The sequence below is a fragment of the Vipera berus genome (assembly GCF_964194415.1).
Source record: "Vipera berus genome assembly, chromosome: 9".
Taxonomy (NCBI): Eukaryota; Metazoa; Chordata; class Lepidosauria; order Squamata; family Viperidae; genus Vipera; species Vipera berus.
Window position 1 is genome coordinate 15,890,979 of NC_138212.1, and position 27,231 is coordinate 15,918,209.

General features: G+C 42.7%; 2 protein-coding genes across 2 annotated transcripts; both read left to right on the forward strand.

The window, feature by feature from the left end:
- Window positions 1–1,594: 1,594 nt before the first annotated feature.
- CNR2 (cannabinoid receptor 2) lies at window positions 1,595–2,605 on the forward strand (the record flags this gene model as incomplete). The annotated part of the gene is made up of 1 exon (XM_081334412.1): window positions 1,595–2,605. The coding sequence occupies one exon, from the start codon at window positions 1,595–1,597 to the stop codon at window positions 2,603–2,605; it is 1,011 nt and encodes a 336-aa protein (XP_081190538.1).
- Window positions 2,606–6,126: 3,521 nt separating this feature from the next.
- On the forward strand, window positions 6,127–23,205 carry FUCA1 (alpha-L-fucosidase 1). Its single transcript, XM_081334303.1, has 8 exons — window positions 6,127–6,593; window positions 7,951–8,085; window positions 8,212–8,349; window positions 9,936–10,041; window positions 11,349–11,549; window positions 14,150–14,340; window positions 16,817–16,916; window positions 20,664–23,205. The coding sequence occupies exons 1-8, from the start codon at window positions 6,211–6,213 to the stop codon at window positions 20,802–20,804; spliced, it is 1,395 nt and encodes a 464-aa protein (XP_081190429.1). The 5' UTR covers window positions 6,127–6,210; the 3' UTR covers window positions 20,805–23,205.
- Window positions 23,206–27,231: the final 4,026 nt, after the last annotated feature.

Below are 27,231 nucleotides of genomic sequence, written 5' to 3' on the forward strand. Positions count from 1 at the left end.
GCCTGGAATTCGAAGTTCTGTGTTTTTCTGTCTCTTCCTCTGAGAAGTAAATTTAATGTTTAATTAAATATTGTGTGCTAAAATGATTTGTTTTGTATTTCAAAAAGAACAGCAGTCATACACTATAAAATCAGCATTCTGACATAGTAATGTATATTACTGTATTCTGAAAAATATAAATCTAAAATTTAAGGGTGGAGTAGAAATTAAATTCAGGTTGCTGGTAAAGGTGATGGTTATTTCTTTATTATTATTAGCTTTCCTATTTTGATTTTGATTTGTATAGCTTTTTAAAAATATTTTTGCACAAAAATAATAAGAAACCACACACACATTTTGTAAAACCTCAGTGGAAACCTGTTCCGAGCTTGCATACAATTCTGAAACCTTAATAGCCTCTAAAGTTGTTGCCAATTAAAACAGTTGAAGAGAGCTTATAAATGAAAGCAAAACCTTTAAAAAAGTCCCTCCAAATACTTGCAAGGTTGGTGATCCATGGATCTCCATCCACTTTGCACCATCACCTCATCTACCAACAAGAGATCATCCCTTCCTCTTCTGAAACAGAAACCAGATCAAAGTTTCTCTATAAAAGCATGTTTGTGGGACAGAATAATAACTTTTATTGTCACTTTAAATGTACACTAATCGGCATACCTTAAAATGAAATTTCATTGCATTCAGCTCTCAACGGATCACCACCTCCGATGTACACTACATAAATATGATAAAAATAAATAAATATGGAATTATGCATATGCCCACATATATTATATGACGCAGAGAAAAAAAACAGTCTAGTTCGGGTTATGTATACATGTGCATGGCGAGAAAAACAAATCTTGCGAGTTTACCAGACGGATGGCACAGGGAACAAAGCTATTACAGAACTGGGTAGTCCTGCTAGAAATACTTCGAAACCTCCTCCCAGAGGGGAGCGACAGAAACAGACCGTAAAGTGGATGCGTGGGTTCTCTAACAATGCTTTGAGCTCTAAGTACATATAAGCGCTTATAAGCAGCATCCTGAATACCAGGGAGCGAGCTTCCTATGATCTTCTCGGCTGTCCTTACCATTCTCTGTATGGACTTTCTATCTGAGGCCTTGCCGCCACCAAACCAGACAGTGATGCAGTTTGTTAAAATGCTTTCAATTGTGCCTCTGTAAAAAGTGGTCAGGACAGAAGGAGAAAGATGTAGTCTCCTCACCCGACACAGGAAATGCAGATGCTGGTTTGCACGCTTCACTAAGGATGACCAATTCAGATAGTTAGTTATCTGCACTTATCTGCATGTAAGATAAGATGGGGCATGAAATAATCATTGTTTTTTCAAACCCAGCAACTTTAGGTTTTGTGGACTCCAACTCCCAAAATTCCCCAACATGCATGGGAATTCTGAGAGTTGAAGTCCATACTTCTTAAAATTGCCAAGTTTAAAAAAAAATGGAATAAATCAAGGCTGTGCAGAAAATGTCAATTGCTATGATCCATTTAATTTTCCTTGCTGCCATCTCTTGCAGTTGAACCACAAAACTTGCCAAGGAAGACTGCCCTTCTTCTGAAAAAGGCCTTTGCAATCTCAAGTTTACAGGGATGGAAGGATGCAACCCGGCTGAAATATTTACTAACTTTCAATGCAACTCCACCTTGCTACACCTGAAGTGCTTCATGGTCCTCAACAAATCAGAAAAACCCATTATTGCTGTGCTGTGTCTCAGCATTGGTGGCCTTTGCATCATAGAGAACTCCTTGGTACTGTCCCTCATCTTTTCTTCTTCAAAGCTTCGGAAGAAACCTTCTTACATCCTCCTCAGCAGCTTGGCCTTAGCAGACACACTGGCAACTATTACGTTTGTGATCAGCTTTCTTACCTTCCACGTTTTTAATAGGAAAAGTGCTTCCAAGGAGATATACTTGCTAAAGCTTGCTGGAGTCAACACCTCCTTCACGGCTTCCCTTGGCAGCCTGTTCCTGATGGCCTTTGACAGGTACATCTGTATTCTCCAGCCCAGCCAGTACAAGCAGTTGGTCACCAGAAGAAGAGCTGTGGTGGCTCTCTTGGTGCTGTGGGTTACTGCCCTGTTCCTATCTTCCTTGCCTCTTTTGGGATGGAACTGCTGTAGTCTCCGGTCTACCTGCTCCCAGCTGTTCCCTTTTGTTGCTAACAGTTATCTCTCAAGCTGGATTATCTTGGTGATGGTCCTCTTGGTTTCCATCATCTATGCATACATGCACGTCCTTTGGAAGGCTCACCAACATACCATGAACATGAAGAAGCACCATCTGGAAAAAAGCCAACAAAACCCCAAGAGGAGAATTGACATCAAGCTGGCCAAGACTCTATCGATCGTCCTGATGGTCCTGGTGATATGTTGGTCACCTGGTTTGTTACTCATGGCCTACAGCCTCTTTTCAATAATGGACAACTTTGCCAGGGTAGCATTTGCCTTTTGCATCACCCTCTGTCTGGTGAACTCAATGGTGAACCCAGCTATCTACGCCCTACGAAGCAAGGAGCTAAGCTCTTCCCTGAGGCGAACCTGCTCTTGTTTGCGGAAGGTGTTGGGCAATTCAGAGACCAATCAGGAAGCAGAAAGCTCTTAAAAGGATGTCCAAGTTGGAAACTGACCCACATGTTCCTAGGCATCAAGATGGGGATTTTCTTCCAGTTGGAACAACCCATAGCACCGAGTCATCCCCATATATCCTTGAACTATAATTCCCAGTTTTGTTCACCAGTGACTTTGGGAATTCCTGATCAGCAAATGCCCGGAGGGATGCAAGATCCCAGCCCTGCTGAAGGATACATGAGACATAGATGCTCAAAAGTTACTAGGGCTAGGATTTGTTTGGGGGGAGGGGTTAAGGAGGGGATAAAGGGAGACATAAGCAGCTCCAAGGCTTAAGGTACCTACCTATCTTGCCTTTCAGCTGCCTGCTCCTGAAACCCACCCCAAATGTAAAAAAACCCTCCCCCCCTTCCCTATCACAGTGGGGCTCTCTGAGGTCTACCATGGGATTTTGGATTGCACTTCTTGCAGGCAAAAGTTATGCTCAGAGTACAAACAATCTCAGGTTGCAGGGAAAAAGCTCTGGGGGATATCACTAGGTTGCCAAAACAACATGTAGTAGAACTAATTAATACCTAGTAATAATATGACTCGTATCTAATTCCTGGAGAGGCAGTTTTTTAAAAAAAAACCTGAGAACTATCAGCAATAATTAAGTTCAAGAGATTCTCTGCAGCACGGTGGCCTTACAATAATTTATGCATTAAGTCAGGGGTCTTCACACTTGGCCCTTTTCTGACTTGTGGGCTTCAGCTCCCAGAATTCCTCAGCCAGGCACGCTGGCTGAGGAATTCTAGGAGTTGAAGTCCACAAGTCATAAAAGGGCCAAGTTTGAAGGCCCCTGCATTAAGTAATTTAATTATTTTCGAGAGCCAGATTATTCTGCCATAGCGAGACAGATCAGGAGGAATCTGATAATACCTTTTCCCAAGCAACATATTTTATTAATAGACATTCATTTTGCAAGCTGTAACTACCAGACATCTGATTTGTAAAATAAGGCATATGGGTAGAAAAACGTCCCTTGACTCCAACACATTCTCTCTGAGTCTTTCTATCAGAACACCAGAGAAAAAAGCTTATTCTGAAGCTTCTTTCATTTTGCTAGGCAATATTTTTACATAGTATATGCTTGGTTAGCCATATTAATGCTATATTATTTCCCATTTCTCTGGAACCATAAGGCAACATATAGATAGCCCCTAGGCTTACGACCAAAATGAGCCCCAAATTTCTGTTGCTAAACGAGACAGTTATTAAGTGAATTTTGCCCCATTTTACGGCATTTCTTGGCACAGTTGTTAAGTGAATCACTGCAGTTGTTAAGTTAGTAACACGATTGTTAAGCGAATCTGGCTTCCTCATTGATTTTGCTTGTCAGAAGGTCGCAAAAAAGGTGATCACATGAGGCCGGGACACTGCAGCAGTCATAAATATGAACCAATTGTGGAGTGCTGCCACAATTGTAAATGAGAAAAACTGTCATAAGTTACTTTTTTCAGTGCCATTGTAACTTTGAATGGTCACTAAATGAAATGTTTTAAATTGAGGACTCCCTGTACACAGCATTCCTTTGATTTTTTTTTCCTCCAGAACAAATCTGTGGTTTATGTAGGTCTGAAATATAATGATGCTGTAGGCCAGGGGTCCTCAACCTTGGCAACTTTAAGGCTTGTGGACTCTTTGAGACTCTTTGTACTTAATCAGACAGTTTTTAGACCAAAGCATATATTAAAATACAGCATATAGTCCGTAAATGTTTTCATCAAGGCAACCACACTATTAAAGTGTAGTGTATGCTCTTAAAGCATACACGGAATGTCAGCACAGCAGGGGGCTGGACAGCTCCAGGCTATAACCGCTTTTGGCGGGAAAGCCTGAATAGAGCGAGTCGTTGACAGCCCCAGGGCATGGTCAGCTCTGGCGGGAAGCCAGGGTTTAAATCCATTGGCCACCTGCACTGGCGGGAAGCCCAGGTTTGAATCTATTGGTCGCGATTCACCTGGGCAGGTATAAAGAGACGCCAGGTAACCCCTTTGCCCCAGCTTCATTCCTGATCCAATAAAGAAGTTACTACCCAGCTCCAGTGTCCGTCTCTCTGTGTGACCACGTGACTTTGCATAAAATATCAGGCATGCTTAGTCAGCAGTGGAAGCAAGATGACGATGAAGGCCAGCTAGAGTGGCAGGGGCTATGGAGCGCAAGGGACCAAAAGCGCATAGAGGGCTGAAGGGAGAGGCGGGCAGGAGGAATTGAAATGCCCCCGTGGTCATAAATGCAGGCTGCCCAGTGCCTGAATTTTGATCGCTTGGCTGCAAGGCAGTGCAGCAGCTGTAACTTGGGGACCAGTTTTATGTCCCTTCATCCAGCACCACCATAACTTCAGATGATCACCGAACAAATGGCAGTAAGTTGATATAATGGAATGTGTGGACGACTTTGGGGAACGAAAAGAGCCTTGGTGGAGCAGTGGGCTAATGCCTCCTTAAGTAACACCAGCTGCCTGCAATTAGTGCAGGTTCGAGTCCCACCAGGCTCAAGGTTGACTCAGCCTTCCATCCTTTTGAGGTAGGTAAAATGAGGACCCAGATTGTTAGGGGCAATAAGCTGACTTTGTAATAATGCCGCTTGGGGGAGGGGGGGTGAAAGCCCTAATAAGCAGGCATATACATAGAATGAAGGCTATTGCTAAGCACATTGATTTGTGCTTCTTAGATTGTAAGCTGCCCCTGAGTCTTCGGAGAAGGGCGGGATATAAATGGGATTTTAAAAAAAACGAGGGGAAAACCTGCTGCCTAGAGAACAGTGAGATAAGAGGGAGCTGAGTCCACAGCTGTATAGTGTGTGGATGAAGAGGTTCAGGAGGGACCCTCCCTAAGTCATTGGGCTGTGAAGGCGACAGAGGGAGATTTGTACCTTCTGTACAAATTTAACAGATTCTGCTACTGTATCTTTACAAGTGAAGTAGAATTAGTTCATCTAGTCCAGGGGTAGGCAACCTTGGCTCTTTTATGACTCGTGGACTTCAACTCCCAGAATTCCTGAGCCAGCCTTGCAAGGCTGGCTCAGGAATTCTGGGAGTTGAAGTCCACGAGTCATAAAAGAGCCGAGGTTGCCTACCCCTGATCTAGTCATATGCCCTGCCTGGTTTACCTGGAGAGGGCTGACACCAATCAAGCTAGCCTAAAAGTACAAACTTCCAGCTGTCCCTTTTAACATGATTCCAAGAAGTGTTGATTAAACATGGACTACCCATATAGCTTGGCATGGATGCGTACATCAGTTAATTGTGGCTTATTCGATAAAACATAGTTAAATTCACTATTAGTCACTTTTTTTCCAGCGCTGTTGTTAACTTTGAACCGTCGCCAAATAAATCGAGGACTACCCGTAACCATTCTCCTCGTGCTGTCGCCTCGGAGAGGCGCAGATGCCACTTGGGCGCAACTTCAGCCGCAGAGGCGCCCCGAGCCTACCTCGCGGGGTCATTGTGGGGGAAGAAAAAAAAAAAAGAGGCCCAGCCCGCCGCTGCATCACGTGCTCCTCCCTCGCGCGCCCCTCCCTCCCCGGCCGCGCAGTCGCCCTGTCATTGGCCAGGCAGCGGCCAATCGCGGCGGGCGTGGACGCTGAGCGGACGCCATGGCCGCCGGGCGTCTTTGGCTGCAGCTGCAGCTGCTGCTGCTGCTGCTCCTCTTCTCCTCGCGCGGCGGGGCTTTCCCGCCGAGCCCCGCCGGGCCGCGCTACTCCCCCGACTGGGGCAGCCTGGATGCGCGGCCCCTGCCGGGCTGGTTCGACGCGGCCAAGGTGGGGATCTTCGTGCACTGGGGGCTCTTCTCGGTGCCCGCCTGGGGCTCGGAGTGGTTCTGGTGGCACTGGAAGGGCGAGCTCCAGCCCGACTACGAGCGCTTCGTCCGCCTGCACTTCCCTCCGGGCACCTCCTACGCCGACTTCGCCCCGCGCTTCTCCGCCGTCGACTTCCAGCCGGAGGAGTGGGCGCAGCTCTTCCAGGACGCCGGTGCCAGGTCAGCCCCGCCAGCCACGGGGGCAAGCCGGCGCCTCTCCGAGCCGGATCCCACCTCCCATCATTCCCAGCCGCGGGATCCTCGGGGGAGTGAGGGATAGGAGAGGGAATCCCTAGGCCTGCCGCAGAGGATACCGCAGATCGGATGATGATGATGATGATTATCATTATTAAACTTTTATTCATTAAACATGAACCTCAGTCAACTGAACATATCAGTTTGGCACTAATGGTTGACACGGGTTGCTGCCAGCATCCTAGGTATCAACCAGGTATCTCCTTAAAATGTAAGATGAGATGTTCCGAGTAGCACATTTTTTTTTGGTAGCTTTGCTGGAGTTATTGCAGCTTCCTGCAATAACTCCAGCAAAGCTACAAAAAACTGCGCTACTCGGAACATCTTACTTTTTAAGGAGATACCTGGTTGATACCTAGGATGCTGGCAGCAATCCGTGTCAACCATTAGTGCCAATTTGAATGTTCACTTGACTGAGGTTCATGTTTATTGTTAATAATAAATAATGTTATTATTGTTATTATTATTCCAGATTCTGGTTTAAAATAAGAAAAGGCAATGAAGACAATAGTAAGTAGAAGGAAACTCTGTGGCACACTTCAGAGTGTCAGAAGAAAATCTTGAAAGAACAAGAGCAAGATAAGAGGGCCTATTTAGCTATATTTAACATAGGATGCGTTCCCAGGCTTGATACAGCCAGCTTACCCAAGAGAGAGGGAGGGTGAGCACACCAGTCTCAGGGAACCAGCAACAAATTTTATATATAAAAGTGATAGGTAGTAAAAAACAAAATGAAAACAAAATTGCAAGGAAATTGTTAAGCCAACAGAACATGCAGTATGAAAAAGCTGTCAGAACAATGAGATAGGGATAAACCAAAATTTCATATGCTGATTTCAGATTCCTATGAATGCCTGTAAAAAAAAGAGATAAAAGGCAGAGTAAAGCATTCCAGTATCTCCATCGGTGCCCCAAGCCAGCTGGCAAAACCAGGATTTTTAAGGTCTTTCTGGAAGGCCAGAAGAGTGCAGGCAGATCTTGCCTCCAGCATCAGAATGTTCCACAGGGAGGAATAGATATTAATACTATCTAATTCCAAGCATCAATTATTCTGTACGTAATAAGGTTTTGCAAAGATCTCTACATCTGATATAACTCAGTTGAGTGCAGCAAACCAGACTAAAAAAAACCCCTCAGCATTCCATATTTTTGGTATAACCTTAATCATATTCATGTTTTTCACTTGCTTCTTTTCCCACATCCACCTTATACATACTAAACAGTGGTGAAAAGTCAAAAGAGGATGAAGTTCCTTCTAATTCTTTGTCTTTGATTCCGACAGATATGTGGTGTTTACCTCTAAGCATCATGAAGGCTTCACCAACTGGGGGTCGGAGGTATCCTGGAACTGGAATTCAGTGGATACTGGCCCCCACCGTGACTTGGTTGGTGAACTGGGAGAGGCTGTCCGAAAAAGGTATTGTTCTGATTTTAAAGGGGGAATCAGGATGGTGCAAAAAGCAAACAAACAGGCTTACTAATTAGCTAATAACTTTGGGTTAATGTTATTTTGTGTTTCTCCCCCTCTCTTGTTTAATCTTAGAAACATATCCTATGGCCTATATCATTCCCTTTTTGAATGGTTTCATCCACTGTATTTACTGGACAAAAAAAATAGCTTCAAGACCCAGTTTTTTGTCTCTAAGAAGACTCTTCCAGAACTCTATGAACTTGTTCTAAGGTAAGACCAAAACATTTTGGGATAGAGAAAATTTGCAATCATTAGTCCTTCCTCCTTCCCTCTATCATCTCTGCTCTAGACTTGTTTTCTCAAAAGTATATCTAGTCTTGCTGTTCCTAAACAAGGCTATTGTCTTAGCCCTCACCATGTGCTGTGCTCCTTCGGGAGGTGAGAATGATTCCCTTAAGTTTTTTGTGCCAGATTTCAAGGGCTTGAGAGAGAAGAGCGGGGTTTGCTTTGATATTATTCAGAAATCATAAGCGATAGCAAAGGTACCCCATAAAATGAAATGGATGTTTCCCAGAAGTTGAGTACCTCTTTCCATTAATCTGCGCATCAACACAATTTAGAATTTGCAAGAGGAATACCAAAGGAGAACACCAAGAGTGACATCAGGACTACATAAAGCTTTAGATACTAAGAATTGCCCCTAATTTAGAGATTAAGAATTGCCCCTAAATGGTTACAATATCAGGAGGATGCAACCCCAGTCAGTCAGGGGCAGAGAAGGTTCATGTTGGGTAAAAGGGACAAATCTTATAGCCCTCTTCCCCATTCCCCCATCCTTTGGAATCCTTACCTAGGTTCTGAGATAATTAGCAAGGGGAAATCAATGTGTTTACATTGGAAAGGAAGAGAGTACAGGAGAGTAAGCAAGCATACAGTGGGGAATACACATTGAAAAGAATGCTTTGGCCCTTGCTCCCAACTGCTTAAGACAGCATTCCCCCATCTTTCCAGCTTTGCGGACTGGCGGGTGGGAGGGAGAGGGGATGGTTCTGCTTGAGCACCCACCATTGGTCACTACAATGTAAAAAAGATGTTGAGACTCTAGAAAGAGTACAGAGTAGAGCAACAAAGATGATTAGGGGACTGGAGGCTAAAACATATAAGGAACGGCTGCTGTATGTCTAGTTTAATGAAGAGAAGGGCGAGGGGGCACATGATAGCAGTCTTCCAATATCTCGGGCTGCCACAAAGAAGAGGGAGTCAAGCTATTCTCCAAAGCACCTGAAAGCAGGACAAGAAGCAACGGATGGAAACTAGTCAAGGAGAGAAGCAACCTAGAACTAAGGAGAAACTTCCTGACAGTTAGAACAATTAACCAGTGAAACAACCTGCCTCCAGAAGCTGTGAATGCTCCAACACTGGAAGCTTTTAAGAAGAGACTGGACAGCCATTTGTCCAAAATGATATAGGGTTTCCTGCCTGAGCAGGGGGTTGGACTATATGACCTCGAAGGTCCCTTCCAACTTTATTATTATTATTATTTGCACAAATGGAGTGGTGCGCACACTCGCCTGCCACTTCCGTGGCCCGGTTCCGAACAGGCTGTGTCCTGATAGTGGGGTTGGGGACCTACCGACAAGGAAGCCAGATTCACTTAACAACCGTGTTAGTAATTTTAACAACTGCAGTGATTCACTGAACAACTGTGGCAAGAAAGGTCATAAAATGGGGCAGAATTCACTTAACAAGTGTCTCGTTTAGCAACATAAATTTTGGGCTCAATTGTCATACGTCAGGGACTACTATAACTATAATGCAGACGTTAAATCTTTTGATTTTATCACTTGTCTATAAAGGTACAAGCCGGATCTTATTTGGTCAGATGGCGATTGGGAAGCTCCAGATACTTACTGGAATTCAACTTCCTTCCTTGCCTGGCTATACAACGATAGCCCAGTGAAGGTATCTGCACTTCCTTCAGCTATAGGTCTTTAGACCTGGAGGCTGTTCTACTGTTTGCTTAAACTAAGAGGGAACCATTCAAATGGCTTCCAATTCTTGGATCCTTTGCATCTGGTTACATCCAAAATGACTTTGGCCTCTTTTTCCTGTGGGGAGAGTAACTTGCTATCGCTGTAGGGTTCATAGGTTGGGTCCCTCAAGAGGGCAGAAATGCAAAATTTTCCCCTCCTACATATTAGAAAGAAATGTGGAGAGAACCTAGCTAGTCTTAGTAGCTCCAACTCCATGTGTAGAAAGTTTAAGGCTCTAGAGGGAGAGCGATGGGAGGTGCCAGCAACTTGGAGGGGAGACCACCAACCAGTTGGCCTAATTTTGTACTTTTTCTCGATCAAACCATGAGAGTCCTTGAAGCTATATTATAGTAAGGCTTAATACTTAGATAAGAGAGCAGGGGAAATATAAGTTAACCTGTATGATTATAATTTAGCATAATTGTGTCTAAGCCAGGGGCGTCTAAGTCAGCCTGAAGCAATTCTTGGTATCTCTGCAATATAAATTATTTGCAGTATTTATTAATTAGAGCTATGCATTCTATTTGAAATGGGGGCCTTGCCAAATGAATTGGCAAGCACCTCTTTGTAACATTAAAGTAGCTACATTCCATGTTTCAAAGGCTTTGGCTGAGTATACCACATGTACACTCATGTACAGGAAACACTTTCACTGGATTTATTTTGTTCTGGGATAAAGAATGTGTTTTATACACATACTTTACTTTTGTACACATCCTTTTACATTCCCTTCTGCAAGTTGCTAACCTCTGTGAAGGGATGGATAGAAAGCTACAAACCATCTGTAATACTTGCCTTCTGACGCAAATTTGAAAACAGAGATTCTGGGCTAGGCATCCTATAGACCTTAGGAAATAGATCATTGTTTTTGAACCTTGGCATCTATAAGATTGTGGACTTAGATTCCCCAAATTCCCCAGTCAACATTCCTGTCCACCTGTCTTAAAGTTGCTGAGGTTGAGAAAAATTAATGTAGATGAATTAGGATTTTCCGAGTCCCTCGCAGGCTGACGGGCTGCTGAGAATTGCAACTGATTGATACTTGTCCCATTGGTTGCTTTCCCTTGATTTTGACTGATGCACCCATGGTTGAAGACCTCAGACAGAATAACATCGTGTGATTCGGCCCACTTTGGAGGTGCTGGTAAGGGCCGCCCAAAATCCCTTGCTTTACTCTTAAATGACAGAAATGCAACTCAGCAACTTCAAAGTTTCCTTCTGGATTTCTCTTTCCAGGATAATGTGGTGGTGAACGATCGATGGGGCACCAATTGTTCCTGCAGACATGGCGGCTTCTACAACTGCCAGGATAAATATGAGCCCAGCGCTCTGCCAGGCCACAAGTGGGAGATGTGCAGCTCTATTGATGAAAGGTCATGGGGGTATCGTAGCAACATGCAAGTTTCTGAAGTCATAAATGAGAAAACCATTATTTTGGTGAGCCCTGGGATGGGCAAGCAAAGGCTGAGAATTCCCAGTTCAGTGGAACCTATATCTATCTATCTATCTTTTTATCTATCTATCTATCTAGATAGATATAGATATAGATATAGATGATATAGATATAAATATCTGGCGTATTCGGGTGTTTTCCCGTGTAGGATTGAGGGTGTCTTGGCGACATTTCGACGAGGTCCCACTCGTCATCTTCAGGCTGGTGTCTTCGGTTTTGTGCTTGTGCGAGCGAAGCGTGATCGGAGCTGCCATCTCTCTATAAATACTGGTGGGGATGTGTGGGGTGCTGGCTTTGTTGCTGTAAGCGGATTGGTTGGCCGTGATGTTACATCATGATTGGTTGATGAGGTTATTGTTAGGGGATTAGTCGGCTGATTTGTAACATCCTGTGTGGCTGAGGTGCTGGCTGTGTGCTCCTTAGTCCTTTGTGTTGTAACGACCTGGGTAATGGGCTGTGTGATGACATCCTGAGCTCTATTGTAGTGGTTTCCTGAGTTCTGTGTTGAAACATCCTGGTGGTTTGCTGTGTTGTGATATCCCAGGTTTTAGCATTGTAACCTCCTGAATTCTGTGATGTAATGTCCCGAGCAGAAGGCTGTGGTGTAACATCCTGGGCTTTGGTTTGGCTTCGAGTTTACGGTCTGGCCCTGTGTTCATGGCGTGTGTCAGTTTGCTTTCTGTGGGGGTTGGGGGGGGGTGCAGCAGCTGGAGATGCCGCTGAGGTTTGGCTTCTGGATGGTGTTTGCATTTTGTCTATGGGGTGGGTTTGGGTTTGAGTCTGGTAAGGGTGATTGGTGGTGGTGTCCTGTGTTGTTGTGGGTCCGGTGTCGGTTTTCGTGGCTGGAACTCATTTGTTGACTAGGGCTAGTTTCCAGATGTCTGGTAGGCGGGAAGTATTGTGAAGTTTATTCATGTTGTGGGGGTGTTTCTCTATTTCGATGGCTTCCATAATTATTCTCTTGTTGTAGTGTTCAGTTTTAGAGATTAATTTCGTTCCTTCAAAGTCAATTTCATGTCCTGTTGCTTTAAGGTGCTGGAAAAGGGAGAAAGTTTTTTCTTCTTTTCTGACTGCGTTCTTGTGTTCTGCGATGCGTGCATTTATTCTATTAGTTTGTCCAATGTATGTGGCTGGGCAAATTTTGCATGGTATTTCATAGACTCCTTGGTTTTCTAGCTGGATCTTGTCTTTGGGGTTTCTTAAGATGTTGGCTATTCTTTGGTCAGTGCCGAAGGCTGTCTTGATATTGTGTTTGTGGAGAATTTTGCTGATTTTATCTGTGGTGCCTTTGATGTAGGGGAGGAGGGCGATGCCGTTGTCCTGTATAAAAAGATGAATATAAAAAATGGGATTTTGTTAGGCCTTTGAAAACAGGAATGGTTTCCAGGAATTGTTGGGTCTTTCTAGAAATTGTTAGCCCTTTGAAAGCAGGAATGTGTTCCAGGAATACTTAAATGCAACTACCGGTAATAATTATCTTTAACTATGATCATTATTATCTCTTAATTAAGAAACGGGGGGTTGTTTCAGTGGATAATGATTAAAGCATTTCAAAATCAGCACTATATATAAAGTATCCTTCACCTTAAGTTGACGCACATGACTGACACTCACATGGTTATTTTTAGGGCTGAGTTAGAAAATCCCGTGGGATGAATGAATTATATACTGGTAGTTTACAGGTGGTATTGCTTAACAACCAGTTGCTCGCTTAATGACTGGTTGCTTTTTTAATGGTTGCTTTGTGATCGTTTGAAGTTGGTACAAAGACCATCCCAAAAAGATACCAATAACTCAGATTCAAGGTTCTGACTCTCCCTACTGTCATGTGGGCACTTGGTGACTGGCCTACATTTACAGCGGTTTGCAGTCGTCACGTGACCTCTGTGTACAATGTCTTGTTTAACTTCTGCTTTCTAGCAAAAAATGCCCGTTGCAAGCAATGGGTTCGCTTAATGACCGCCACATTCATTTAATGGCCACCACTGAAAAATCGAGTCAGTTGATGACCCGCTTAATGAGCAGCACAACATACAGCCATAATTCAGTGCTCCTTCATGGCCATAAGCCAAGAACTACTTGAAGGCACTTCCTTTGGTATCCACCAGGTTCCCCATGTGCCTTGATTCACTGTTTTTTTCCTCATAGAATACTCCTGCTACTCTTATTAGAAGTACTTGTAATAAAAATAAATAACGGAGGAGCAAAAAAAAAAAAAAACAACAACCCAGCAATATCTAGTATTATTTCCCAGAATGCCTGTGGTCCCATACAGAGTGTTTGTGGGCCTTCTTAGAAAAAATGAATGGTGGGTGGCTGCTGCCCAATCTTTAAAAGTGTATCACCCCCCTCCCCCCCATATCCTCAGCCCCTCCGCCCCAAAGACAATCTGGGATGAAAGTTTAGGAGCGTGAGGGGATGGAAGCAAGCCACCTCATTACTAATTTCCCAATAAATATTTAAATGCCCTGGCAGATGCTTTCATGGCAGCGTACCCAATGTTTTCAAAAGTCTGGAATGCCAGCAGATTAAAAGCAAAATTTGAAAATACATTTTTCTTCTTTCTTTCTGCTTTTCGCCACAGCAACTGGTGCGTACTGTCAGTTACGGAGGAAATTACCTTCTCAATGTGGGGCCAACCAAAGAAGGACTGATTGCTCCAATTTTTCAAGAGAGGCTCCTGGCCCTTGGGAAGTGGCTGCAGGTGAACGGGGAGGCCATATATGAATCCAAGCCGTGGCGGACACAGAAGGAGAATCGCAGTGAGGAGACCTGGTAAGGGAAAAGTTCGCTGAGAGAGGCTGCTTGTTCTCGGAGAAGGAAGCGCATTGTTTCTAAGGCTTCTGTCAGCAAAAATTTGGCATTACAAGTCGTCCTTGACTTAACTGAGCTCACGTTTTCTGTTGCTAAGGGAGACAATTGTTAAGTGAGTTTGCCCCATTTTACGATCTTTCTTGCCACAGATGTTAAGCAAATCACTGCAGCTATTAACTTAGTAACATGGTTTTTAATGGCTTCCCCATTGACTTTGCTTGTCAGAAAGTGTTCTGTCCCAGCCTACGTGAGTCCTTGTTATGCTCACAAGGAGAAACCCCTCTTCCAAGAAACAGGCAGGAACCGCAAGAAAAAAGCAAACCCTTTTATTCTCACAGACCTGAGTCAGGGTCCAAGGCAAAGAAACACAGTCCACAGAAACTCGATCCTCAACACAAACAGTTGCCTTTGGCAACCAGCACTTCCCACACTTTCCCTTTTATTATTCAGCCAAGGCATGGCTTCCTAATGCCTTCTCCTTTGCCTTTGGAGCCGCCCCATTGTATTCCTCTGTCCACTCGCTTCTCTTGCCGGCGCTTTCGTGCATCCTGGATTTGTCCCAAATGTGCTTCATCACTGTCCAACTCAGGCTCCCAGCACAGCTGTGTCTCAGCCTGAGTGTGAGTAGAGGGGCCAGGCTCCTCGTCCAACTGTATTAAGTCTTGGAACTCCTCAGAGCCTTCCTCTAATGTCACTCCAGGCCCCTCCTCCTCACCTGATTCCTCAGACTCAGCTGCTGGATCCACTGCTGGTGAGGAATCACAACAGAAAGTTACAAAAGAAGATCATATGAACCTGGGACACTGTGACCGTCATAAATATATGTCAGTTGCCAAGCGGCCAGATTTTGATCACGTGACCATGGGGATGCTGCTATGGTTGTAAGTGTGGAAAACGGTGATAAGTCACTTTTTTTCAGTGCTGTTGTAACTTCGAACAGTCACTAAACAAAATGTTGTAAGCCAAGCAAGTCTGCTTAGAAACAAGAGGAGGTATCATCAAATACACAACTGTAGATATCACAAGGTTGAAGGTCTAAGCCAGGAGTCTTCAAACTTGGGCCTTTTATGACTTGTGGACTTCAACTCCCAAAATTCCTCAACCAGGCATGCTGAGGGGAGGGGAGAGAGATTCCAGATTCGAAGTTCCAACCCCTCCCCTGCAATCACATGACCCCATTTAGCAAGCAGGCCAGGAGGTGTCTTGTTTTCAGCTTAATGACTGCAGTTTCACTTAACAACCACAGTGATTCATTTAACAACCACTGCAAAAAAGATTGTAAAATCTGATCTGTCATGTGGGTGACCTGATTTATAACCATCACAAGTTACAACCGTCATGGGCAGGCTCCATTACAGTCATAACTCAAGGACTTACCCATACACACTTTTACCTTAGAAGTGGACATGTTTTTGCCTCTCTCTTTTTTGGTTACACTATGAACATTCAGAAAAATAACTGAAAGAATAGTCATCAAGCATCTTGGGGAAGATTTAAATGTGTTTTATTTTTACTGAAGTGGTAGACAGCAACTTTTGCAAGAAGTTGCATGTGATGCTGCACTTTGAAGATGCAGAAAAAAAATCTGATTAAATGCAGATAACCAGTATAAATTCAGCTGACTGAACATTAGAGCCCTCTCCTCTTTTTTACTGTTCAGTCAATGAATACTTGTTTTCAGAGTTGGCTTTTTTTCTTTTGTGTGTGTGTGTGTGTGTTTGTGTGTGCTACTTTGGACTTAGTGATGGGACGTGGCTGGATTACAGCCTTTTGCAACTGCTGTTCAGAGGACTGTCCTAGAATCCTCTCCTTGTTCAAAGATAATTAAACTTAAGGCTTTTTTTATTTTAGTTGGCTTTCCGGTGCTTTGATGGATCTGTGGAGGGTAAGAGAAAGATGGTGGGACTATTTTTATTTTGTAAAACAAAACTAAAAAAAAAAGTCTGATTTTCCCCCTGCCTTTTATAAATGGAAATCTAAAATCAAATGAAAACTTCCCTGATTCTAGGCCCAGCTCTGAAGGAGTGACACATAGTTATAAACAAGGACGGGGAGATTTGGAGGTATCTCAAGACAAAGAGATCCCTAAAGAGCCTCTCTCAGCAGTGGCAGTTTGTGGAAAGTTTTGTGCAGGCTTTGCCAGGTTCCCTGCCATGTTGTTGACGGCAGCAGTGGAAAAACAAGGACGGTCTGTAATGCAATATTTGCATGTTCAGAGGATGTGTCAGGTTGAGGATTTCACCACACAGGGCTGATCAGCCCCAGCAGTTTGTGAGAAAAGCTAGGTGTTCTGGCCTTCACCTTTAGCCAAAGTGATCAAGGGAAGGAGTTGGACAAATGAAAGGTTTGTTATCTCCCAAGGCAGATCGTGTCTTCTGTTTCAACATTTCCATGTTGCTTACTACAGTTCCGTGTTTTGCCTTATGTTCCCCTCCAGGTACACCTCAAAGGGACCCGCCGTCTATGCTATTTTCTTGGTGTGGCCAGAAGACAATGTCTTAACTCTTTCATCACCTGTTGCTTCTGCAAGTACTCAAGTAAGGAGGTTGAAAAATAAAGTCAGCTTTGGCAATAACCTGCAGTAGGACATTGTGATGCTTGGGAAATTTTATTTGCTTTGTAAACTAGATCAGTTTCTTTTGAACTACAACACAGAAGTCTCTCTACAACACAAAAGTCTCTCAATTATGCACAGCCGAAAGCCAAATCTTCAGGATATCCAAAACAAGATGAATACTAATCTTATTAATACTATGCCAAAAAAAAACCAACCCTCCCCTAGCAAGTTCTGATAAATGCAGATAATTTTAAAAAGCAGAAATAAAACCATTTTAACAAATTAATACCCACATACACTTAAAAAATAATTTGGAAAAATAATACTTTACAAAATGAATTACAACACTGTCTGCAACTCTTTTAAGCATTGCACTGAAGATGTTACCTAGTTGGGTAATGAAATGTTTGCAACAAGACAAGCTTAGAGAGCACTAAGCACCGCAGAGTTCAACCCTGAGCTAAAAATACTCTGTTGCTCCTCTTTAAATCAGTTGCAACTTTTTCCAGGATTGCATGGCTGCTTTCCACGGCTGCTGTTTCACCCTGGGAAAAGATGCAGCTGCGCTAAAGCATTGCCGTTTGTTGCAATTGGGCCATCACATTTTCTGAAGCACTTTGGGGTATTCAATCCAGAGCAGTGTGTGACTCTTCAACAGAGGGAAGATGATGTGATTTTACTGAATGCACGGGAAGTTTATTTTTCCATTTAGCATATCTCTGTTGAGAGGGTGATCAGAATTCAGATGCTTGGCAACTGACTTGTATTTATGACAGTTGCAGCGTTCTGGAGTTGTGATCACCCGTTGCGACCTTCTGACAAGCAAAGTCAACGGGGAAGCCAGATTCACTTAATAACCATTTTACTAACTTAACAACTGCAGAGATTCACTTAACAACTGTGGCAAGAAAGGTTGTAAAACGGGGCAAGATTCACTTAACAAATGTTTCACTTAGCAACAGAAATGTTGGGCTCAATTGTAGTCATAAGTTGAGGACACCTCAGCTGTTTAACTTACTATAGGAGGAAGAATATATGGAAGAAAGCAGTCTTGAAACTCTCCAAATCTGTCAAATTTTAGATTTATGTTCTAAGAATGCTCCAACACTGGACGTTTTTAAGAAGAAACTGGACAGCCATTTGTCCAGAATGGTATAGGGTTTCCTGCCTGAGCAGGGGGTTGGACTAGATGACCTCCAAGGTCCCTTCCAACATCATTTTATTATTATTATTATTATTATTATATTAATATTAATAATTATTAATTATTAATTATTAATTATTAAATAAATAGGTTATTGTTACTGTAGGAACTTGAAAATCCTATTTCCCAATAGTTGGTAGGTGATTAGAGGAAACTCACTCACTAGCGCAACTATAGCTGGAGGGATGCCAGACTGTTCCTGTAATAGGCAGGAAATGAAATGACTTAATAAGCAGCTTGCAAAATTCACATTGTTAAATTGTTTTGTCTGGTGGTTCTTCTGTGTAGCTGCAGTGTACGTTTTGCTCAACAGTCATTTTTAATAGTCTAATGCTAACATACCATCAAGGGATACAATTAGATTATGTTCTGCTCTTGGGAAAGAAAGAGATGCTGTTTTATGGCTGTTGGCATTTAAAAGAAGTCATAATGCGGCTCCTTATTGTTAAAAATTAGACATCAGCTTTGTTTCTTATTGGGTATCTTTCTAAGACAACTTTGTAAAAAGGAACTGGACTTTATCAATCTTGATGTAAGTAATGATGCCGCAAGAATCCCGTCAAGACATTTTGCACCCATGCCTACCTTTCCATAGCTCTCTTTTTCCTGGAAAAATCATCCAAGCATGTTTCTTAAATAGTTGTGCAGTTCTTCACTAGCTTGTCTAGTGTTGAACAAAGTTGGACCATGTGATTTTTTTTTTTGATGCAGCCAATGCTCTGAAAGCACTAGCTTGTGGGTGAAGGGGATTCAGTTTCAAGATTCAGTTTCAAACCTTATATAGGTAATCCTCATATAGTGACAGTGGTGATGAAAAAAGTCACTTTATGACCAATCCTCCCATTTACAACCTTTACAGGTGTGTAAAGCAAAGGAAAACTGAAGTGAGATCCTAAGCACGGTCATGGTTTCACTCAGAAACCAATTCACTTAATAACTGAATTGCCAGTTGTCACTAAACGAGGACTACCTGTACAAATATAGTTTTGGGCTGGATATACTTGAAACCTTTAGCCCCGCATGCTCTATCAGTGATTATTACCTATAATAAATAATCTAAAATCTTAAAATATGCCTCAGCAAACACTATAGCAGGCAAAAGCCTTTAGCAAGTTTTGCTAAATTTGATTTTGACAAAAGGTAAGCAGGGTGAGACCTGCTTAGGCCCTGGATCAGAGGCCACCAGGCAATCATAGGACTGTAGTCTAAACAAGTATTTTAAAAAGGATACTGGAAAAACAAGCCACCACTTATATTTTGCTTCTCTGCTGTTTCCCCTGCCCTTTGGAATACCCCCCCCCAGATGTGAGGTGTTTCCACCCCCCCTGGCCTTTCAGAAAAGTCTGAAGGCGTGGCTCTGCCAACTGACTGGAGGTCCACAAAGAAACACAGGCATGGGGCTGGTTGATGCCTTGAAGGCCCTCCCCCACTTTTTAAATTTTTAATTTAAAATTCTAATCTTATTTTAATTGCCTCTTAATGTAATATAAATTGTGTGTGTGTGTGTGTATGTATGTGTATGTAAGTGTGTGTATATATAGATAGATATAGATAGACACGGTGGCTCAGTGGGTTAGGACACTGAGCTTGTCGATCAGAAGGTCGGCAGTTTGGTGGGTCAAATCCCAAGTGCCGCGTAACAGAGTGAGCGCCTGTTACTTGTCCCAGCTTCTGCCAACCTAGCAGTTCGAAAGCACGTAAAAATGCAAGTAGAAAAATAGGGACCACTCCGGTGGAAAGGTAACAGCGTTCCGTGCGCCTTTGGCGTCTAGTCATGCCGGCCACATGACCACGGAGACGTCCAACATAGGTTGTATGTTTTTATGTCTTATTTGTACACCGCCCAGAGTCACTTTGTGAGGGAGGTGGGTGGTTTCTAAATGGAATGGATGGATGGAGAGAGAGGAAAAAAAAGTATGGCAATATTACATTAACCAGGAGACTAGAATATTAGTACAAAGTAGTAGTTTGGCTACCGACAATTGCTAATCCATTCAGTTCATACTCGCGCACTATCCAGAGTACCGCACAGGGGGTGGACTAGCTCCACCTGCAGAACAGGTCAGTGGTGTTCTGCAGTATCATCTGGGGCTTCTCCCTCCACTGAGGTTGCCTCATGCTTGGGCATCATTTGGGGATGGCCCAGCACTGGCTGGATTCACACTACTGTACAAAATGTCATTATTTTCCTACCGAAGTGGTACCTATTTATCTACTCACATTTGCATGATTTTGAACTGCTAGGTGGGCAGAACCTGAGACAAGTAACAGGAGCTCAGACTACTACGTGGTGCAAAGACTCAAACTGCCAGAACAAAGACAGTCTCTAGCGTCTTTCAGCCTATGAGCTACCATGCCTCAGTAGATATTGTGGATGGATGGATGGATGGGTGGGTGGGTGGTAGGGGAAGAGAGAGAGAGATAAAAATACTGTTGCCAAAAAACTTTACATGTGCATAGAGACTCTAGAAGTTGAGGCCAAATGAGGGAAGTCCTTTACCTTTTGTTTCTTATTCCTGGCAGATCACTATGTTGGGATTTTCCAAGCCTTTGAAGTGGCAGTCATCACCACAACAAGAATTGCAGGTCTTGTTGCCCTCAGAAAATCGTTGGCTTCTCCCAATTGAGCACGGCTGGGCTGTGAAACTACTTGGAGTATTGTGATGGGAAATTTGGAAACCAATCGCAGAATGATTGTCTGTCCTTTTTACCTCATGCTTAAACCTGGTGACCAAGGGCCTGAGCAAATCTGGAAGAAGTTGCAGTTAAAGAATGCTGCAGCATTTCCAGGCTGGCCATCCTCGTGCTTACCTTTTTTTCAAAGGGATGGTTGTAAATTAGATATCCAACTTGAGTTAACCTCAGTAGAATACACAAATCCAAAATTGTGCTGTAATACACTAAAACTTTGCTTTGATGGAAAGAAAAATGTCTCAGGGAAATTAGATTTTCTGGCACAAAACTGGCTGCGGAAGAGGCCTTAGTTGCCATTTTTTTCCCCTAGGAGCTGGCTTTGAAATGCAAATCTACTTCACTCAGTTAGGCCTGGATGAAAAAACTATACGAGGTTGCTTCAGAAGGTGACTTCAGAAGCCTCCACAGAAGTTCTGGTTGAGGCGGAACAGAAAAGCCTTGAAGCTACACTTAAAAATAAGCAGGAGATGAGGGAACACAGAATGATCTGGGACTGCTAATAACAAACCACTAATAATAGATCCCATTATGGGGCAATAGAGAATGATATGCCAGATGTACTGAAATGATGAAATGACTTGAGGAGAAAAATAATGTCATTCGTGGAAAGCAGAGTATTATGACACGCAGATTTCTTTTCAGGATTTCAATATTGGGCAAGGCAAAGGGCTCTCCTGGAATAGGAGCTAATGCTATGTTTATTTTCATGAAAGTTGAATTTTTTTTAAAAAAAAATCCAATACAGCTTCCACCTATGGATGTAACAGATCTAGTCCTTTCTTAATTTCTAGGCCATGGGTAGGCAACCTCGGCTCTTTTACGACTCATGGACTTCAACTCCCAGAATTCCTGAGCCAGCGGGCTCAGGAATTCTGGGAGTTGAAGTCCATGAGTCGTAAAAGAGCCGAGGTTGCCTACCCCTGTTCTAGGCTTTTGTGGGTCATTCTTTGCATCCAGGCAAGATTTGCTAGCTCAAAAGATCCAGTTGAAACAACGGCATATTTACTAGGCTCCTTTCAGCCAGAGGTTTCATCTGCTCTCTATTTTTGCAAGCCTATGATAAAATCCACTTCCCTCACGGGCTTGTCATTCAATTTTCCTGTGCTACTACCTTCCCTTCTGAATTTCTTCTAATAGACCAAAAAAAAAATAGGAGAGGAAATACACTTCTCTTCCATCCCTCAAGGATGGTTCTGGTTTCCCAAATACAAGCCAGTCATATCCTTGTTCAGGAAAGAAAAGTTTTTAGTCACAAGATCGAGCAGTGGAATCTAAGCTGATGTTTCCCATTTAGACACTAAGAGGAGAGCCTCTAGGCAAAAAGTCAGTTTATTTGGAAAAGTCACCTTTTCCAAATAAACTGGGTTTTTTTCCTGCAAACTAATGTAACCCAGATGTAAAAAAATCAAGGAGCTAGCCTGATGTTCTAGCAAACAGGTCTTCTTTGACAGCTTTTATAGTTCCTGTTTTGTTTTTTTGAGGCAAGGACCACAGTTACCAAGCTGGGTTTGAGTTCACAGCAGACAATTTTGCCTGAAATAATGGCCTTAAGAGAGTGTGCAGCAGTGTGATGCATGTATGAAATATTGTCATCTCTCCACAGTCTCCAGATTAGGAGAAAGGAAAAGAGTAATGAATTAACCAATACAAAAAAGCTTTATTGTGTGGTCAGTGCTTCGCAATTCTGAGAACATCCCCTTCCCCTTCCAAAGAGATGTCATACCAATGGCCAGATAAGACGGAGAATGAGAAACTGGGCGACTAGACTAGAACCAAATTGCCAAAAAGAATAGCCTTTTGCATGCATAAATCAGTGTTGGTAATTAATAGAGGGAGGGGGAATACAGCAACAGGTAGACTGTACCAGTAGTCCTCGACTTACAATAGTTTGCTTAGTGACAATTCAAAGTTACAACGGCACTGAAAAAAGTGACTTATGACTGTTTTTCACAGTTACGACCTTTCCAGCATCCCCATGATCATGGGATCAAAATTCAGATGTTTGGCAACTGACTCATATTTTATGACCACTGCAGTGTCCCAAGGTCATGTGATCATTTTTGCAACCTTCTGACAAGCACAGTCAATGGGGAAGCCAGATTCAGTTAACAACTGGGTTACTAATTCATCAGCTTAACAACTGAGACAAGAAAGGTTGTAAAATGGAGCAAAATTCACTTAACAAATGTCTCGCCTAAGAGCAGATAACATTGCACTCAGTTGTGGTTGTAAGTCAAGGACTATCTATATAAATTTTCAAGAGATGATTCTGATATATATGTCTGTAATGTATCAATCATGGTGCCTTTTTATATTTTCCTATCCGCTTTTTTAAAAAAAATTAATGAATAAATATTGAAATACAAATAAACGTTTGCATTGGTCTCACTTTATGACACAGCAATCTCTAGAAGAAATCTGAATAGAAATAAATACTTTTGGCAAGATTATTAGAACGCTTTTTTGGGATCATCTTAATAGTGTTCTGTGAGAGCACACATTTTTTTTTGTAAAGCTACCTCTGGAAATGCTTTTCAACTGAAAGAAGAATTCTGCATGATTCTGCATTAAATTATGTGCAATAGAATTAACATTATTTAGTTGAAAAGCATGTCCCACCCCAAATATTTTACCATCCCCCAATATCTTATCTCTTAAGAGAGGACTGTTGTAACTAGCAGAGAAAATGGGGAGAAATAAGTTCTTACAATTTAATCATCTTTTGAAGAATCAAAATCAAATATAATCTTTCTCAAGTAATGTTGTAGCTAATAATTGTAATAACTTTTTAATTTAGGATAATGTAATTACAGAAATTCTACATAGGCTTGCTTCTGAACAGAGTTTTTAAAGCGAGTGGTTTGGAGGACTTGAACTCACAGAATAGAAGCAAATTCTTTATGGTCAAAGGGGAAACTGGCAATCTCACCTTGTGCATACCTTAATATTTCCAGAATGTTTGCTCAAGTGAAGGTAGGGCAAAAAAGGTGCATCACAGTTTAGGTTTGGCTTCTGCAACCTCTTAAGTAACTTAACTATTCACAGATAGGGGAATATAGTTTGTCAATCTACTTATTTCAGCCTCAGTTTTAATTATTTAATTTACTCTTCAGCAATGACTGAGCAAGGATTTTCTGTCAGCACAAAACAGATACTTCTTAACTTCCCAGCCATTCATTTAGTGACCATCCAGAGTTATGGTACTGCAAAAAGAGACTTATAAACTATCACAGCATCGCCATGGTCATGTGAACCACATTCAGGCACGTATTTAAAATGATAGTTGCGGCCTAGGGTCATGTGATCCCCATTTGTGACCTTCCCAGCCAGCTTCTGACAAGCAAAGGGGGAAGCTAGATTTACTTAAAAACCTCATGATTCACTTAACAACTGCAGTATAGACAGACCTTGACTTACAACCATTAGTTTAAGGACTGTTTGAAGTTACAACAGCACTCAAAAAAAGTAACAGTAACAACTGTTGCAGCATCCCCATGGCCACATGATCAAAATTCAGATGCTTAGCAACTGACTCATATTTATGACGGTTGCTATGTCTTGGGGTCATGCGTTCTGACAAAGTCAACGGGGAAGCCAGATTCACTTAACAACCGTGTTACTAAATTAACTGCAGTGATTCACTTAACAATTGTGGCAAGATGGTAAAATGGGGCAAAATTCTCTTAACTGTTTCTTAGCAACAAACATTTTGGACTCAGTTGTGGCCGTAAGTCGAGGACTACCAGTAATTCATTTTAACTGTGACAAAAATATTGTAAAATTAGACACATCTCAAGAACCACCTTGCTTAGCAACAGAAGTTCTGGTCCCAATTGTTATAAGTCAAGGACTAATTGTAAATTTTCAAAGCAACTTGACTTTCAAACTACGGCTGTACTAGCTCTATGCCCAGAGCCAAAGCAACCCCTGCCCAGCTCCTTTCATTACTTTGGATTGGTTTTGAAGTGATTTCTTAATGCCTGGGGGGGGGGACCAGGGTCCACTTGCTCCAAATAAAAGGTGACTGCCAATGAACGTCATTAAATGCAGGTTTATGCAAGAACAGTCTGCAAAACAGACCGTCAGGTTGGAATCCATTCCAGCTGAAAGATCAAGAAACAAAATTGATGTCATTGCTCTCAACCAGCCTTATGGAATCTGTGGAACCCGAGACTACTGTGGCTCAGGCAGTTTACAGCATTGGCAAATTGGGCTTGGCATGGATTGCCCCTTGCATCACAGTGAAGAGCCACGGTGTTGACCCGTGCTTTGTGTGTACCAGTGAAGGATGTGGCCTTGGCAATCAAGCACAATTACTGTTGAACCCTGGGAGAGAGAATAGGGATATGCTTCTATTCGTTTCAACAGATGGAGGGGAATATTGCTTGCAAAAGCGAAAACAAACAGTGGCTCTGTTTCTGAACAATCTTCTCTTGTTGATTTAACGGTATAAATGTGCTTAGGATGTTTCTCCAGGTCTACACTGCAAGCTAAACCTCTGTGTGAGCAGGAACCACCAGAGTGCCAAATGGGGCCTTTACGAAGAGGAAGCTTGATAGGGCAGGTATGTGTTTTGTTTCTCCAATTATAAAAATGAGAGTAGAATTATCTAAATTGCTGCAACAGGTATAAGATGCAACAAAGAAAGATGGTGTGATTCTTAGATTTCAGTTACTATCCTCTGCATCCTTGCCTAAGGATAATCCCCACGGGATTCAGTGGGAGATTTCTAACAACTGTGCATAGAATCGGGTTCTAAGAGGTTTGGTTTAACCAGAAATGTTCCGAGCAAAAGAGAATTGCAAAGTTTATGAATGTGTTAATTAAATTCAACTATATAAAAAGGTACAACAAAAGTGAAAGTCCACCTTGGATTCAAGCAACACTTTTGACTCAATGATATAACTTTTTAATCCAATATCAATCTTAATTCCTGATAATTACATGGATACTTCATGTAGTTTTCTTAGCAACATTTCAGGAGTTTTCATTTGAGAATGTATGACTGTCCCCAAATCACCCAGCTGGTTTTTGTGCCTAAGGGAGGCCTAAAACTCTTTTGTCTTTCCTAGATGGATGCATTTAACTATAATACCAAACCACAGTTCTATATAATTTCCCAATTTAGGCACTTTCCATATATGTGAATTTTCAATTCCTAGAGTTCTTTAGCAAGTACCAGTCAAGTTTAATCCAGCATAGCCATTTGGCTGGGCCACAGATGCAATTAAACCTCATACATACCGGTAGCTACTCAAAACTTAAGTCCCCAAGGGTAATGCTTACAATATGCTTAAGACTGAAGCTTCATTTAAGGAGAATGGAAACAGGTAGGATGAACAGGTATTTCATGGCAAAGGTTAATTTTAAGAGGACAGAGAGGTAGCGTAATATATTTAAAAGGGATGATCACCTATAGGCTGAATGGGCTGGAAGAACAGGCAATACACCCATTTTGCATCTAGGAAATCCCAGGTTTGATGCTAAAGAAACTCCTCCCACAAATCCTGGAGAGCCATTGACTCTGTAAATACTGGAATTGGCAGTTTCCTCTGTTGGAAGAGAAACAGGCAATCCCATTCATAGTGGCAGAAAAATCCACACTCATATGGTGCTGTTGTAAATGAGCAGAAACCCAGTAGAGCAGCGGTCAGGTTGGAGGATGGAAGTTTTTCAGCACAGCAAGAAAGCAGTAAACCACACAAAGCCTCAGAGGTAGGAAGGTTGGGTTAAGGTCTTCACGAGTGTTGTTTATCCACTGCTTAACCTGGTTCCTGAATCAACCCATTTCCCGGGTCTGCCCCATAAACTAAAGCGGGGAGCCGACTCGGCTCCACAAATGAAGCCACAAAAACAAGTGTAGCAGGTCGTGGGATTGCCACTGCTAGATTTACAACTGGCCCGGTTAAGGATGCTGCGTCCACACAACCAACGCTTGCTTTTCTTGCAGAGTCCTTGCTTTCTAGAGCTCCGGGAGAGTTTATCTTCCTCTCTCTCGCCTCCCCCACAAAACAAAACAAAAAAACAACACCCCAACCCCATAAAACACCGTATGCTTAAAAAGCAAACCCGCCCCTTCTCCTCTTAGGCTGCCTGGGGCTTCCTTAGCTGCACTTCGCACACTCTCAGAGGAACGTTGCCTTTTGCACACCGCAGCACCTGACCCTCGCCAGCAGCGCACCCGCTGCACCTATTTTCCTTCCCCTCTTTGCAACAGGCAGATGTTAGTTAGGTGAAACTTCGCCCGCCTCCACTGCCCAGTGACTGGACTTTCCTCGGAGGGGTGGGTTCCACATCCAATACCAGGGGTAGGCAACCTCGGCTCTTTTATGACTCATGGACTTCAACTCCCAGAATTCCTGGCTCAGGAATTCTGGGAGTTGAAGTCCATGAGTCA

Coding starts and splice junctions, on each gene's coding strand:
- FUCA1 (XM_081334303.1), top strand. CDS start 6,211: ATGGCCGCCGGGCGTCTTTGGCTGCAGCTGCAGCTGCTGCTGCTGCTG. Junction 10,042..11,348: donor ACAACGATAGCCCAGTGAAG/GTATCTGCACTT, acceptor TTCTCTTTCCAG/GATAATGTGGTGGTGAACGA. Junction 14,341..16,816: donor AATCGCAGTGAGGAGACCTG/GTAAGGGAAAAG, acceptor GTTCCCCTCCAG/GTACACCTCAAAGGGACCCG.